At 41.7% G+C, this 15,877-nt stretch overlaps 1 protein-coding gene across 3 annotated transcripts; it reads right to left on the bottom strand.

Moving 5' to 3' along the window:
• Positions 1 to 431: 431 nt before the first annotated feature.
• On the bottom strand, positions 432 to 14,762 carry samd14 (sterile alpha motif domain containing 14). 3 transcript variants are annotated; one of them, XR_009665720.1, is made up of 12 exons: positions 14,429 to 14,762; positions 10,266 to 10,315; positions 6,593 to 6,750; positions 6,024 to 6,140; positions 5,755 to 5,941; positions 5,368 to 5,467; positions 5,111 to 5,179; positions 4,836 to 4,992; positions 1,864 to 1,983; positions 1,501 to 1,656; positions 700 to 1,245; positions 432 to 591 (listed from the first exon to the last, which is right to left on the bottom strand). XR_009665720.1 is itself a non-coding variant. In XM_061026660.1 (11 exons), the coding sequence occupies exons 2-11, from the start codon at positions 10,300 to 10,302 to the stop codon at positions 1,090 to 1,092; spliced, it is 1,257 nt and encodes a 418-aa protein (XP_060882643.1). In that variant the 5' UTR covers positions 10,303 to 10,315; positions 14,429 to 14,762; the 3' UTR covers positions 432 to 1,089. The 3 variants fall into 3 exon arrangements, 2 of the variants coding, with proteins under 2 accessions (XP_060882643.1, XP_060882644.1); XM_061026660.1 differs by having other exon boundaries at positions 432 to 1,245; XM_061026661.1 differs by lacking the exon at positions 6,024 to 6,140 and having other exon boundaries at positions 432 to 1,245; positions 14,429 to 14,761.
• Between the last annotated feature and the right edge of the window lie 1,115 nt (positions 14,763 to 15,877).

Genomic DNA, 15,877 nt, shown 5'->3' on the forward strand with positions numbered 1-15,877 from the left:
TTCTTGTCCATTTCGGTTCCCCGGTTTTGTTCCTTTCAGCTTAAAAAGCCCCCGATGAGAATGCACGATTTAAACACGCAAATTGCAATAACGATTTAAACTGTGGAGATTTTCTGATGTGGTTTTCGGTTTTATTCATATTTTTCCACCTAACTGTGAATATTTGATTTAATTACCTTGTTTAATAATTTCAGGCGCTCAAAAAACATTAAAAATGAATCCTGTATTGTTTCCTTTAACTCCTCAAAAACAAAAGTAAAAGTATTTCATCACAGTATAGGCACGGTTCTCAGACTTAATTAAATGTATATTGTGGCCCAATTTATCCGTCTGAAATGTCCAGTTTACCATTCTGATGGTCAGTGTGACCATTGACCATTACCAGTCCTTCTGCCAAAACAACAACAAGAAAAACCACACAGTAAACACACTTTTGCTCCACTTTCATTTATTCGAAAAATACAGAAAGTTGGTCACAGCTCGTTGTGGGCGTGACCATGGGGGGGGGGGGGGTAGAGCCTTCATAGTAGGCGGGCTTCAGGCAAAACCTGCTCACCACATCACAGATCAAACTGACAATGTGTCATGGTACTTTTAATGGAAGCAAAGAAAGGACATAAAATATGTTATTATTAGCATTTGAAAACCTCAGCTGTGAAAATACACAAACATACGTTTTATAGCCATGAAATATTTCACCATAAAAGAGTGGTCTGCTCTCCTCCCCCACTGCTGTCATGTGTCTCCTTCTGGTGGTCCTCACCCTGGATTTCTTGTTTCCTCCCCCAGGTTGCCCTGTGTCTGCCCCTGGCTGTTTCCCCTCTTTCCATTGTTGTCATTTTACTCCCCCTGGTTGTCCTCCTACCTGGCTGTCTCAACTTGCTGTCCTCAAGTACCTGTCCTCTCTTCTCCTTCTTTGCTGTCTCCGTCAATTGTTTTGCGTCTCCTTCCTCTTCTGTCCTACCCCCTAGTTGTCCTCGCATCTGGCTGTCTCCCCTTGGTTCTCCTGTCTCCTTCCCCATGGCTTTCCTCTCCCCTGCAACTCGGGGGGGGGGGTTTCCCTCTGGTGGCTCCCCCTGACGGTTGGGGTCAGATCCTGTGCTGTTCCTGGTCTTTCCTTCGCTGTTTTTCTTTCTGTTTCTCCATCTTGTCCAGAGCTTTTCTTTCCTTGTCAACTGCACTTAGAATTTCTTTGATGCGGCGCTTTAGAGCACTGCGATCAGTTGAACTGAGCACGCCCAGACCCTGCAGAGGAGGGAGACAATGTAGGTAATGTTGGTATTAAGCATTGTGGCAGAGATCGAGAGGATCAGTGAGCATGATCCGGACTAGAGTAACGAAGCTCTGAGGTGCTGATTCATAATTATAATATAAGCAAAAAGGTCATGAATGAATGGAAGCTGGCATGCTCATTGTGTGTCAGGTAACACCTGCTCTGCGGGGGTATGATTTGCAGAACAGCTCGCTAACATCCTGCAGAGTCATCATCTGCTTCCTCACCTTCAGCTTGGCCCCGTCCAACTGCAGCAGCTCCCGACCGTCGATGTCTTTTGCACTGAATTCTGGGACGTATTGCTCCATGTTATGTCCTTTCAACCACTGACAGACCTGCTGAGTTGTCCACAAAGACACCGGACAGGACGGCTCATCCAAGGGCTGAGGACGAGGCAGGGGGAGAGTGAGAGGTGCAAGAAGAGGAGGAGGTAAGAACTCTGAGCACGAGCGCAATGTTGGGCTCTGATTCAATTCACATTACTCGTGTCTGTCTTGTAGACATGAGCGATAACCATTTATGTTTGTGTGTGTGTGTGTGTGTGTGTGTGTGTGTGTGTGTGTGTGTGTGTGTGTGTGTGTGTGTGTTACCTCATCAGATGACTGGGACAGGGTGTGGTATGGATGGGAGGATCTGGAAGAAGAGTCAACAGGAGGAGAGGTGGAGGAGGATGTTTGAGGAGGAGAAAATTCCTCACTGAGAGCCGACTCCTGAAGGTAGAAGTGAGAAAGAGAAAATACTGTTCATAACTCCACAAACTGCAATTTGTTCTACTTTTCTTCTCTACCTTCTTCTTTCACTGTTGATGTCCAAACTTTTGGAAATTTTGAAAAACATGGCAAAACGGAGGTATGACAGTCTGAGATCAATTTACTATAATGTCCATGTTTAGGCAGTTTATACTTTTATATACCCCATGTTTGATGTCATAAATCATCATTATGAATTCATAAAACACATCAATAGTAAAAAATAAACATTATCTGCTCCCTCATTCCCATGGCAACCGACCCCCTCCCCCTGCAAGATCTTTATCTGTGAACACATCTTTATCTGTGAACTTGGTTGACAAGTCACACTCCCCTGACCACACTGTATATCATACATTATATTATTACACTTGTATATTAAATGCAACATTACACATACACATACATGTCCATACACACAAATACATGTTTCTATACAATACAAAATAAATGGCTGCATATGTTAACTCAGAGAGATCCAAATAACAGTTCATGAATTGAGGTGTCCTTAGTCAAGACTAATTTCATGTAATGTGAAAGGCATATACCGAGTTATGTACAAACCAAGTCGTCATTACAAGTTTGTCCACCAGAGAGCGCTGACAAACCAAAGAACAACAGATCGAACTCACGTCAATGTAATGACTCTGTTCTTTATTTTGTTACAGTGAACTTAAAATGTGAGCACACACAAGCTTGTCCATGAAAAACATAATCACAAATCATTTTGATTGATTTAATTAAATGATTGTATTATACTATTTGTTCTTTTTTTTGTTATTTTAATAATATAGTTTTTGGTTTGAAACTTGAAACTTGAAACAGCAACTTTCAGATTTTAGTAAAAACCTTTTATAAATAAACGTTTTAAGGCTTCAACACTAAAACAGTAACGAATGGGGACTTCTAAAATGTCCCATGTTGGCTTTGTGGTCCCCCTTTGATAAGTTGATATCAGTTGTGAGGTCCTCAGATCGATATGTTAACGTGTAAACACACACACACACACACACACATTCTTAAAGTGCCAACTACAGCTCATTAGGGTAGCTGTGGCTCAGAGGTAGAGTCGGTAGTCTCTCAACAGCCAGGTCGGGGGTTCGATCCCCAACTCCTGCAGTCATGTGTTAAAGGGCCCATATTCTGTTTTTTCTGGTTTTATATGCTCTTTAGTGTGTTTTCCAAGTGTCCTGTGCATGTTTAGGCACATCTATGTGCAAAAATTCAAAGTCCTCGGAAACGCAGCTTCTCCTACGTCCTCCTGTTAGCTGTAGCATTAGCTGCATGTAACGCTCGGTTCTAGCCCCCCTCGATAAATATGTCAGTGTGAGATCACTGATCTAAGCCCATTGGCTCGTTGTGGCAAGCCCTGCGGCTCGTGTTGAAATTTCCGAGATGCTGAGCAACTGACGAATAACGACAGAGCGGATCGGCAGACCAATCAGAGCAGACTTGGCCCACGTGGGGTCTAACAGTGTGGGCTCAGCAGAGTGTAGCTGACGGACTGAGAGCGGAGAGGGAGCAACGAGGAGCAGTACATGAAAACAGACACTTTTTTCGGACTTTAGCTATTGTGACTGTACAAAAGTAGGTACATAGATTAAATATACGAACCCCAAAAAGGGCAGAATATGAACTCTTTAATGTGTCTTTTGGCAAGACACTTGACCCCAACTAGTATGTGAATGACTGCAGTACCCTTTTTTCAAATTTTGGCAAATAATTAAAACATAAAAGAAACAAATCCACTGCTGGCTATTTAATTGTCTCTTTTGAAATTCAGTTCTGCATTTAAAACTAGAAACATCAGTTTTTTTCTTTATTTTGTACTTTCATGTTTCAAGGCTTCGACACTCACACACAGCTGGGATAAAATTCTTAAAAATGACCCGTGTTTTGAGATATGATTGCGTAACAAAAATGGAGATGTCCTAAATGTCCCTTGTTGCCTTGGTGGTTCCCCTTAGGTAAGTGTGTATCAGCGTTGAGGTCCACTGATCGATAGGTAGACAAGTACACACACACACACACACACACACACACACACACAGGACTATTAAAGCCATTAGCTCTCTCCACTATGGACGTCTAATGGAGCTTCTTCCTCTGAGCGTTAATGGTAAAACAGAGGGAGTCATCAACTGTAGAGATAAAACCGACAGAAGAGAAAAACGAGCGTGACTGAAAGTGTGTGTTTATGATCACACACACACACACACACACACCCACACACACCAGCTGTGTTCTTTCAAACTTGTTCTTATGGACTACAACAGTAGAAAACGTATCAACAACCACAAAACAAACCACAGCCTCGGGATCATGTGGCTTGCTCGATGTGCGCGTTGTGGCGGTTACACTAAAAGCATGCAGGCCGTTGTGTGGGTGAAGGTTAGCAAATCAGAAAAATCAATGCACAGAAAAACCATTGCTGCAAACTGATACACTTTGTATGTGTGTGTGTGTACATGTTGGAAATGAGCTGAGCTATAACTCACTACATCACGGCTTCACAAAATCCTTCTTTCTGATTGATTGGCAGGTGACACGTCTGGCGGAGTGAAGAAGCTCAGAAGCAGGGGTTTGAAACTATCCAGGACTTTTCTTTTTTTTTTGAAGACTCATCGTTTACTAGCCATTAAATTACACGAACTACACATTTAAGGTAATGTCAGTACTGAGAAACATATATATAACATAGGTTTAGTCAATTTTTAATAAATTTAGATATTTTAATGTAAACATTGTCAGAAAACATTCTACATATTGTACGCTTAAAGTGTGGGAGTAAGATTTGAGTTTGTTTTCCGTACCTGAGAGTGAGACTTGCGGGGTCTCGGGGAGCTCAGCGGGGTGGTTTTCGGGGAGCACGGGGGAGTCCCAGAGGAGGATAGTGACCCCCGTCCTTCAGTGAACCAGGAGAACGGTACAAAGGATCCTGACGAACGAGATGGACTCTCGGACGGCTCTCTGAGGACACACAAAACATCCAAGAAACCTAGTTTTTTTTTGTAGGAGGATTTGCTTGTTTGTTAGCTTTATTTGATGTGTGATTAATGTTAAAGTTTCAGTTTAGGTTTAAACCCACCTGCTTCCCACAGAGAGCCTGTTGGATTTGTCTTTCCTCACCCTAATATATGAACGCCTGAGAGTCACCCTAAGAGAGGGAGAGAGAGAGAGAGAGAGAGAGAGAGAGAGTAGGTCATGTCTTGACTGCCCTAATTATTTTGTTACTTTTTACTTTACTTTTGAACTGAACTTCATCAGTGAGAAGAGTTTAATCATGTGGATTTAACATAAAATAATTGAAAACAGAAACCTGTACTGTGTGTTTTTGTGTCTCACCCCAGGTCTAAAAAGCGTCTCTTTGTTTTCTTGTCAAAGACGACCGTCGGACTGCCCGAATCAGCTGGACTAGTATCCCGACTTGAATCAGAAACCAACACTGACACACACACACACGCGCACACACACACACACACACACACACACACACACACACACACACACACACACACACACACACACACAAACACACACACAGTCTGTTATAATGTGACCTTTGCGATTTGACTTCCTGCTTTTCATCATAATGATGAGAATGTAGGCGCAGTTTTGTAAGTTTTCAGTTTTTTTTTTTTTTTTTTTACAGGTGTGTTCAAAGGCCTTGGTAGTTTCAGACGTCATTGTATATCCTGGTGTGTGTGAAGGTGTCTTATCAGGTGGGTGTACCTTCGCTGTCGGGCCTCCTGCTTCTCCTCATGTACACGCGAGAGCAGTCGGGGGAGGGGCAGGACCTGGAGGGCGAGCTGCTGGGGGTCACCAGAGCCTCCTGAGATGTGGCATTGGTCAGCTGGTGGTACCGCCCCCGTGGAGGACCAGCCAATGACTCTCTTTCATCCTCTGGAGAGCGACGCCCCTAAGGGAATCAAAATAAAGTACATGTTTACCCTTTATATTCAAACACGGAAATCTGTCCCTCAACCCTCATTTTGTCTCACCAGTGATGTGTCAAAGGAGAAGGCGGGGCTTCGAACGGAAAGCAGCGAATCAGGAGAGGGGGAGTTGCCTCGTATGGCTAGCTGGAGAGGTGAACGGGCAGAGTGTAACGGGCTGTCCTAATAAAACACCCATACAAACACATAATCAGATGCATGTTCCTCATTTTTATTATTTAAAAAATATATTTATTGATGGGCTTTTTATGACTTTATTAGAGTGACAGGACAGTGGACAGAGCCGGAAATCAGGGACAGAGAGCGCGGGAAATGACATGCGGGACAAGAGCCACAGGTCTGATTTGAACCCGAGTCCAGGACCACAGCCTTTGCACATGGGGAACGCAAATTAACAATAGGCCACGGACGCCCCTATTTTTAACATTTTTATATTATTCTCTACTTTTCAACTTGCAGAAATTAATAAAAAATGTCATCTTCTTCTTTACTTCTTTCTTTATTCCTCCTTTGTTTGTTCTTTTTTGTAACGCATATATTTAATAGGCAGGTTATCGTTTAATGTCCTCACCAAGTGTGGAATATTTGCATTAATCAAACGTCCATCACTGCACCTTTCTCTCGAGGCTGTCGTCCCCCTCCGTTGAGCTCACGCTGTCACGGTAACGGGACCGGGAAGGGCGATGTCTCCGGGCTTTGACGGACAGCTGGGCTCGGCCTTTCTGAATGCTGTTATCCAGCAGCTCGGTCTCTGGGATTGCCTCGTTCAGGTCTGAAACACAAAGTCACAGAACAGGACCTCAATCGTGTGGTTTTATCTGCCAGGACTCACAGGTAAACACAAGGACACTTATACCTGAAGATTTAAGACTTCAGGCTGTAGTCACACAAACATTAGTTGGTTTGATTTGTTTGTATAAAGTTGTCTTTTGAAGTCTATATTTGTTATTTTTTATGTCTCCTTATTTATGTATTTTTTAATCTATAATTATTTCAATTTATTAAAAACAAAAAAAACCATTCTGCTTAAAGATAGTTTGTGCATGCAGAATTAGGTACACAAATTTAGTCGTTTTCACATTATGCACTCCGGAAAATATCTAGAATTTCAGGAGGATTGCTCCGGAGATTCTCCTGAAATGGCTGTTCACATTATGCTCCTCACAGCTGGAGACTATCCCTGTCAGAGGGGAGTGGGGGGGCGGGCGATTTCCTGAGGTAAGACATGATGTAAAAAATGTGGAAGTAGCGGACGAAGCAACAGAGTCCGCTTCACGGCGTTATAATGAGATTTGCACGGCGTTATTTGCCTTTATATGAATGCAGTCCAATGGAATGTAGCCGGTCGAGATCGTAGTGGTCGCGTGCATACACTCTATGCACTGTGCAGAAGTAACGGTATAGAAACATCACTCCCCCCTACTATTGGCTTCGGCGTTCTCACATCAGGCCACTCGGACTTGCTGCAGAAAAAATACTAGGAGTCTGGCAGGACAAACTCCTGGTGAATATCCTGAGTTTTTTAAGAGATTTCTGCAAGTGTGAAAGCTCCAAGAGATACACACACATATTAAGGACAGAACCTCTTCTGACCCAGTTGTGATAATTTCTGGGTTTGAGAAATCTGAATCTTAGCAAGTAAGTAAGAATACTTGAATGAATGACTCATTAACAGCAAAGCTGCTCTTCGATGGCTGCAGCTGTATTTATGAAGACAACCAAAGTCTTTAACATAATGAGTTTTTCTTCATCCTCCCACTCAACCCATCAGAGATCCATCAAATATTTAGCGTGCTGACCAATACTCACACACACTTTTCTTTCTACAGGCCTACTTGTAAGGACCAGATAAGAAGATTAATCACTTAATGTTCAAGACCAAGACCCAACCATTACAAGTAAAAGCCTAACTCTGACCTTTACCTGATTCTAACCTGAACCTTAAAGGAGATGTACTATACTCACTTTCACCATTAATCATGTCAGTCTGGGTCAGTCATTTCAGCTGCTGTCTCTTTAAGGCCCCCTTCCCCACGCGCCCACTTTCCTCCGGTTGGACAGCTCTGTTTGCAGCAGCAGGGAAATTTGAGTGAGCTTAGGGATGGGCATGTGCTTGAAAGATCTGCCTGGGTGGGCATGTCCGACAACTCTGCTCCATGCGTGGCTCTAATTTGTCGGCAGAACCTGACGTCAGGTTCTGGCCAAGTCTAGAAAAGTTCTTGTTATGTCTTTCAAGGTGCGATATTTACGACCTTGTAATGTTTTGATTTAAATATGAAAGTCACAGAGGCATAACGGTGGGATCAGGTCGTCCCCCCTCTGTGCCAGCATCGGCGGTAGTAACAGAAGCCTTACAGGGGTTAGACAGGATCACTGCGGACAGCGCTGTGTGTGTGTGTGTGTGTGTATACATGTCTGAGTGTGTGTGTATGTAAAGCCCCCGCTATTTGTTTTCACAGGTTGGGACACCAATATTATACTGTTGCAGAATCAATTCAAAAGTCCAAACGCGTAATGACGGTGGAGCTTTATTACGTATGTTGGGATCTAGGTTGGTCCTCCTAGAAGTGACCGTTGTCTTTAATGTCCTCACTAAGTGTGTCTACACAAGGCAGAGATAACACATTTTGTCATAGTGCAGACACAAATGTCCCTATAATGCATAAAAAACGTAGAAATGTTCCCATAATGCAGGACCAAAGAAATGTCCTCAGAAGACAGTGATGTTCGTTACCAGCTAATAAAGCACAACAATGTGCCGTTCAGTCCCAGAAGTCCTTGTCATGCAATGGGCACAGATATCCTCACAAGACAAAGCTGTCATCTAAAGGTGTCATCGTGAGGTAGAAATGTCGTCACAATCAAGGTACAGCATCATCTCCAAAACAAAAATATTCTCCTAGATCCGAAAATGTCCTCATTGTCCTCGCAGGCCCAAATTTACCAACAATACAGGAATACAAAAATGTATTCAGAAGACGGAATTGTCCTCACTTGGCAAAAATGCCAAAATGTTAAAAGTTAGAATGTCCTCACAATGAAAGGCAAGAACATCCCGAAAATGTAGAAATGTCCCCAGAAGACAGAAGAGTCCTTACACATACCCTAATTTGCAAAAATGTCCCTACAAAGAAGCCTCTAATTTCTTAACCTGGCCTAAATGTCGTCACAAGACAGAAATGTCCTCACATTGTAAAAACACCTGCAGCAGTGAAGTAGTTTTAAAATCTGCTCTTTGCTGTGTGTTCATGTATTTTTTCAGGAGAATATAAACTGTAACTAAGATAAGCAAAACAGAAAAATAATGTTTTTTAATTTTTCAATTTTAAAGATTATTAAGGAATCCCCATCCTAACAGGCATTGGGAACACCTGCAGCTTGAGAGGGGAAATCCAGAGCAAAATCACAACCCCTGTGTGAGCTCTTTGTTCTGTATGAGAAGTCATAAACACATTAGCAGCTTATCTCATATACCTGTTAGACTGTCAGCGGACAATGTTTCAGTCATTTTATGTAAAACATTTTGAAGTTATTGTATAACTACTTTTATCGTACATGTTTTTTGTATGTGGACATGAGTGTAATGTATAGAATAATAGACCTCCTTTGTGCCTACTCCCCCAGAACGAGCTGACAGCAGTTTATTTCCCAGAGGATGGGGTTGGGAGTGGAGGATGGTGGAAGGGATGGAGAGAGACGAGAAGAGAGGAAGAGAAAAGAGGAAAGAGTATACAGTATGAAGGTTTTGGTGGTAAAACATCAGCAGGAGGTGACGGGGGGAAAGAGAAGGGAGATTGGATAAACGAGAGGATGGAGGGATGGTGCAGAGATGAGAAAAGAGAAATGAATGATGGGAGAGAGCAAGAGGTGGAGAAGATGGGGGAGGACCCAGAGGCGAGAAGTAATTGCATTAGAAGGGGGAGGACGGAGAAGCATTAGAGGATATTAGAAAGCTGGAAGAAGAATGGGGCATTGGAAAAGAAAGAGAAAGAGGTGTAAGATTCAGAATTTTCTTTACACAGAACAGTCTTTTCTCTGCCATCATTTTGTTTTAACTCATGGTTCAGCTTTTTTTTTTCTCCACTGTAAACATTTGTTTCATCTTGATTGGTATAAACTATTAGCTGTTTTAATCTCTAACAAAGCGTCTTGTTTTATAATATCTACATGATTTTGTGTCAGAAGCTTAATTTGTAAAAGCTACTAAAAAAATAAAGGGTAGTATGTGCAGAATATATCAAGTTCAAGAACTGTACTTGTTACATTACATATGTATATGAGACTCACCAAACACATTGTCTGTATCTTCCAGGCCGGCAGACATGACTCAGCAGTTACTGTTCAGAGATAGAAAAACAAAAAAAGAGAGAAAAAATACAAAAGATGTTACAACGACAAACTCATTTATAAGAAAAGTCAATCTTGTGGGGTACCTCAGGGAAGCGTCCTTAGGCTTTGTACTATCTATTTAACAAGAAGCTGTGTTAAAAGAGTATGCTGTTAAACTTTAAAGTGCTTCAGGTTCAGAACATTATTAATGTTTAATAGCAAAATATCAATTTTATGTAAATATAGATTGGACGAACAAATGCAGCATTTGTCCTTGTTAAATTATAGTGAGCATTTGTTTCAGGTAATTACTAAGCATTTAAAGGCTTTCTATGTGATTTTTCACACTTAAATATAATATAAATCAAGTATATCCTCTGAAAATAACTCTGTGAGTCATGACTGTCTACAATGGGTGTAACACCCGAGTCCCACTGTCTGTGATGTTTTCAGAGTTTTCAGAGTCCTATCTTCACTTTGTTTACATCGCCAGGACGGCCGGTTGACTCCTCCCCTCACGTATAAAAATTGTTTAATTGAGGGACTAGAGAAAAGAAGAATAACATACTGTACTCACTGCTTAACTGTGTTTCTAGATCACGCTCATTTCAGGTAAATTTACATGCAGTGTGAAGATACGAGCATAATAAAGATCGCTAGCATTAGCATGCTAACACAACAATGCACCGCGAGTTGTTTTGGTTTCATGCTGGTGCTCAAGGGGCGACATCTACTGGATCAAAAAATTGCATATAAAGCCTTTGAAGGAAGAATGTGCGACTATTTGATCCAGTAGATGTCGCCCTTGAGCACCAGCAATAAACTAAAGCCAACTGCTGATCTCGACACCTCCGCTATTCTGAAGCCCTCCGCTCTCCTCCAGCAGCACTCTTCCATCCCCTCTCCCTCGCGTTTGCACAAAGGAGTTATGTTTTAGAATGCTACAATTGCCTGTGTTGTTGTGTTAGCAGGCTAATGCTAGCTTGTAGCTTCATATTGCACATAAATTGACATGGCATGACCGTCATTTAAAGACACTTACGTAGCATCCAAATAAGCAATGAGTACGTTATTCTTCTTTTCTCTCATCCTCGACTCAAACAGCTTTATACACAAAGCCGTCCCGTCCATGTAAACATGACGTAAACACGGCTCCAACAACAGTACAGCTGTCGGGACTCACACTTCTTGCTCCTTGTAGACAGTCATGAGTCAGAGAGACATTTACAGAGGATACACTTCATTTCTACTTTATGTGTAAATATCACACATTCTTCCTTAAAAAATGACTTAATTTTTTCCTCCAATTTCCTCCTTTGTGATGTGTATCATTAGGATCCCCTGAGTTTTGTCATCGCTCTTCTCACTTCCCTTCTCAGGACTCTCGCTGTCTTAATACCTCAATCTGTATGTTTTTTTCCTGCTGAATTCTTAACGAGGCCTTTTTAGAGGTCAGCGCCTCTGAAAAAGCCAACGGGGAGGAGAAGGAAGATGAAGGAAGGAGCTGTGGGACTTTGGGAACCTGCAACGACTTTCTATTATTGCAAGAACCGGGACAGCTGAGCAGCTTCTCTTCTCGAATGGGTGTAAAAAATAAGATATGTCCTGCAGACCGCCAGATGAAAATATCAGTGCAATAATCCTGGAAACCATTAAGCTCTCGTCCAGATTTCTTGGACTGTCTGTTAGCACGATAAACAATACTTCCATTGAAAAGAATCCCAACAATACAAACACGACCAAGAGGTTCAGTGACCGAATGAGATGAGGGGACACCTCGCATAAAGCTAGAAGTATCGGCCTGTCACTCAAAGAGTCCATTCCCCAAGTAATGCATCACTTTAAAGACTGTAAACATGTTTGTTTCTGCTGTGAATGTGGATATTTTAACATGGAGCACTATAGGGATTGACTCACTTGTTGTGAAAGCCTCAGGTGGACATTGCAGGAACTGCAGTTTTTTCCACTTCTGCATTGGCATCATTTTCAACACTAGACGTTGGACATTACGAAGGCCTGCGAAGGTCAGCTTGTATTGGCTCCACTAGGGATAAGAGGTATAGCTTATGGATGACTTATGCTTGATTTTTTTTTTCTGCGGAGGGTCACAGTGTCAGCTCTGATCTAAAGGCTTTATCTTTCTATTCCTGTAAGTCTCTTTAGAAGTGGAGTGAGACACTTGTCCTCCCTGTCAAATATTGCTGTCCTTTCAAATCGCAGAAAGATGATGTAAGCAAAAAGGAATAACAGAGAGAGAGAGAGAGAGAGAGGGTGGAGAGGGAGCAGTGGGCAGGTATCCCAGCAGAAAGGCCATCTGCTGCCTCACCCTGCAGCCACGGTGTGAGCGGTAAACAGACGGTCACCCTGGACTCACTCTCTGTACCGAGGGTAGAAACAAACTGAACCACAGAGAAGGAGACCTAACAAATGATCACTAAAACAAAAAAGAAGATGGCTATGTTTTAACATGTCCTAATGACTTAAATACCACACAGAACACTAAAAAGTTGTAGGTTTGTTAAAACAAAGGTTCAACCTGCTGATTGTCCTGACTGAATGTCTTTCAATGATGTACACTAACCCACAGACTGTAAATATTAACGGATGAAGCCCGAGTGACGTCAGCCATCTGTTCCTGCAGGGGGCTCCGGAGGCTCATCGGCAGCAGCCGCCATGCTGGAAATGCTGTCTCGACCTAACTTTCAGACGAGCTGAGGCGCGTTTTAAGCCTATGTACGAAACATCGCGCTCACCTGTCAGTCATGTCAGCTACGCGCCTAACTATGGGAAACACGTACCGTTTTCAAAATCAAAACGGAGATGTTTAAAAAAGAATCACCCCCCGTACAGTGTGTGCTAGTGATGACAATAACTAATCAGACCTTTTTCATGTTTTGAACCAGGCTGTAAACATGTTAATTTATGCTGTAAAAACTGCTTTTTGTTTGCCAGTCATGTGTATGTGACTTCTGGTGTTCCTGCAGGTAGCCTCAAGCAGACACTCCACGACCTGCTGGATTTTGCACTTCTGCATTTGCTTCATTTTTCAAGACCGGAGGTTGCCGCTTGGTTTCACCTCACCCCATCTCATCTCTGTATACAGTATGTCGTCCATGTCTTTGTGTTGCATCATCTCTCATTGTGTCGTGTTTTTCATTTTGTGGCATGTCACGTGTTATATCTCTTGTTTTAGTGTCACTTCATGTCTTTTCATTTCTCTATCCATGCCCTGTTTTTTAAATAAGTAAAGTTCAAGTAATAATTAAAATCATGTTATTTCTTGTTGCATGTTTCCAAACATCCTTTTTTACTGCAGTGTCCCATCTCTTTTAGTCTCGTTTCATTACATCCTTTTGACTCTCATGTCATGTCATTTTATGGTGTGTATGTGATACCTTTAATTTTGCCTGTATGCTTTCTGTCCATGTGTCTTATTAAATTCTGTCTTTTCTTGGAAGATCATTAATGAGTGTTTAAGTCGTTGTATTTCATGGTGATGTCATGCCTTACATTTTGTGGCACATTGTCCGATTTTGTGTTATGGTATGTGTGTATCCTTCATGTTACGAGTGAAGTGATATTTATGTTGTCTTATTCAGTATTATATCAGGTTGTTTTGTGTCTAGTCTTGCACGTATAACCACTCCTCCTGCTGCAAACTAACAGCTTTTAAACGCAGAAACACTTAGCAAACATGGGCTTGAACTGTGAGCTGCTTCTCAGACTGGGTGGAGATGGACACATACTCTCTCTCTCTCTCACACACACACACACACACACACACACACACACACACACACACACACACACTAACATTAACATCTAATGAGTCAAACACATTGACAACAAAGCAAACAGCTCATGACTGAAGCTCCAACAGGAAAATGCACCGTCAGGTCGAGGAAGACAGAGAGAAGGGGATGATGTTTGACAGAAGGAGAATACATGAAAAGATGGTGGATGAAAAAAAGTGATGTTACAGATATACAGACAGAGAAGAGGGAGGGAAAGATAGAAGAGGAAATTAAATCATAACAGACGGGGACAGAGGGAGAGAGGAGGACGAGGAGCTGAAATATTAGACAGGTTTAGAAAATCAAGACACAAACAGATAAACTCACCTTTCTCTCTCTCTCTCTCTCTCTCTCTCTCTCTCTCTCTCTCTGACTGTTGTCAAGGCATGTCACCCTCTCTTGCTCTATCTCTCTCCTTGCCTCCAACACCAGCTGGTTAGTGAGGACTGCGACTCCCAGGGTTCCACGGGAGTCTGCTTCAGGCCTGGGGACAGTCTAGGATCGGTCTCTAGGCTTGTGGGCGCTGTAGTTTCCTCTGCCAGGACTCGCAGCAGCCTTCTCAGCCGGCTGACGACGAGAGGCAGAGCGAGCAAATGCTGGCTCACCGCTACTCAGCAGAATACTGCAGTCTCCATCTGAAAGAGCAGCACCAAGGACAGCTGAGGCAGACTGAGAGGAGGAGGAGGAGGGGGAGGGAGGATAATGGATGAAGAAGGTGGGGGGTGCTGAACGTGTGTGTGGAGGGAGAAAGGATAGGAAAACAAGAACAGGAGAGATGAAGAGAAAAGAAAGAGGCAAACACACAAATAACATCAGATGAAGAAAATTACATTCTAATCAAATAGAATAATGAGAAAAAATAGAGTTTTGCTTGGAATAATTTGATATGAATTTGATGAGATTACAACTATCAAGAATGACTGCAGAAAAAAAAAAAGGTACTGGTGCACATAGAAAAAAAAACGTACAATAATTAACGTACAAGCACAAAAATAATCATTTAAAAAACATTTTACAAAAGATTTGAAGGACGAGAACAGACATCAGATAGATAGATAGATAGATAGATAGATAGATAGATAGATACTTTATTGATCCCGAGGGAAATTCAAAGGGCTGCTGGAGCAAAATAACAATCAAAAAGTGATTGTACAAATCACTCAAAGGTGAATATTGTAAATTGTCATAATAATAATTGTAATATAAGTAAATATTCATAGAATTAAATCACCAGATTAAAAATATATTCTCTTCAAATGTATCTTATTAAAAAAATATATATTAGATTATAAGGTTAATAATAACATAATATTATGTCAAAATAACACAATAAATTATGAAAACAATCTTTCATATATTAACACATTTTTTCAATAGAAATGTGATACATTCTTCTTATTATTATTTGATGAATTTTTTTTTATTTTTTTATTATTTTGTTGCTTTTAAAATGCTCTGCTCATTTCTGTGGTTATTTTTATTAAATACAATATGCTTAAAAGTTATGAAGAATTATATATATATTTTTTTATTACTGGAACTTGAGCTAGATCACTACAAGCTAGACAAGGCTTTTAACATTTGAGACTTAAAAAATAAATATTTTTGTTGACCTCTGGAGTAATGCAACGCCTGCTGAGTGCAGCCAGAGGGCGCTATTGGTCTGTCCAGACAGCGCAGCAGGTTGGCATGTGTCCCTTTTCTGTCTTACAGGAAGTGAACTCTGGCAGAGGGAGAGGGAAGGAGGGGGAGGAAGAGGGGGAGGACAAGCTGAGA

Source organism: Labrus mixtus, chromosome 20 (assembly GCF_963584025.1).
Source record: "Labrus mixtus chromosome 20, fLabMix1.1, whole genome shotgun sequence".
Lineage (NCBI taxonomy): Eukaryota > Metazoa > Chordata > Actinopteri > Labriformes > Labridae > Labrus > Labrus mixtus.

What these genes read in the sequence shown, in the direction of transcription:
- samd14 (XM_061026660.1), bottom strand. Translation starts at nt 10,302, where the DNA reads ATGTCTGCCGGCCTGGAAGATACAGACAATGTGTTTG. An exon ending in AGATACAGACAATGTGTTTG is followed by an intron (nt 6,751 to 10,265) that starts GTGAGTCTCATA and finishes TTTGTGTTTCAG; the next exon opens with ACCTGAACGAGGCAATCCCA. An exon ending in TGTCCCAGTCATCTGATGAG is followed by an intron (nt 1,657 to 1,863) that starts GTAACACACACA and finishes CCTCGTCCTCAG; the next exon opens with CCCTTGGATGAGCCGTCCTG.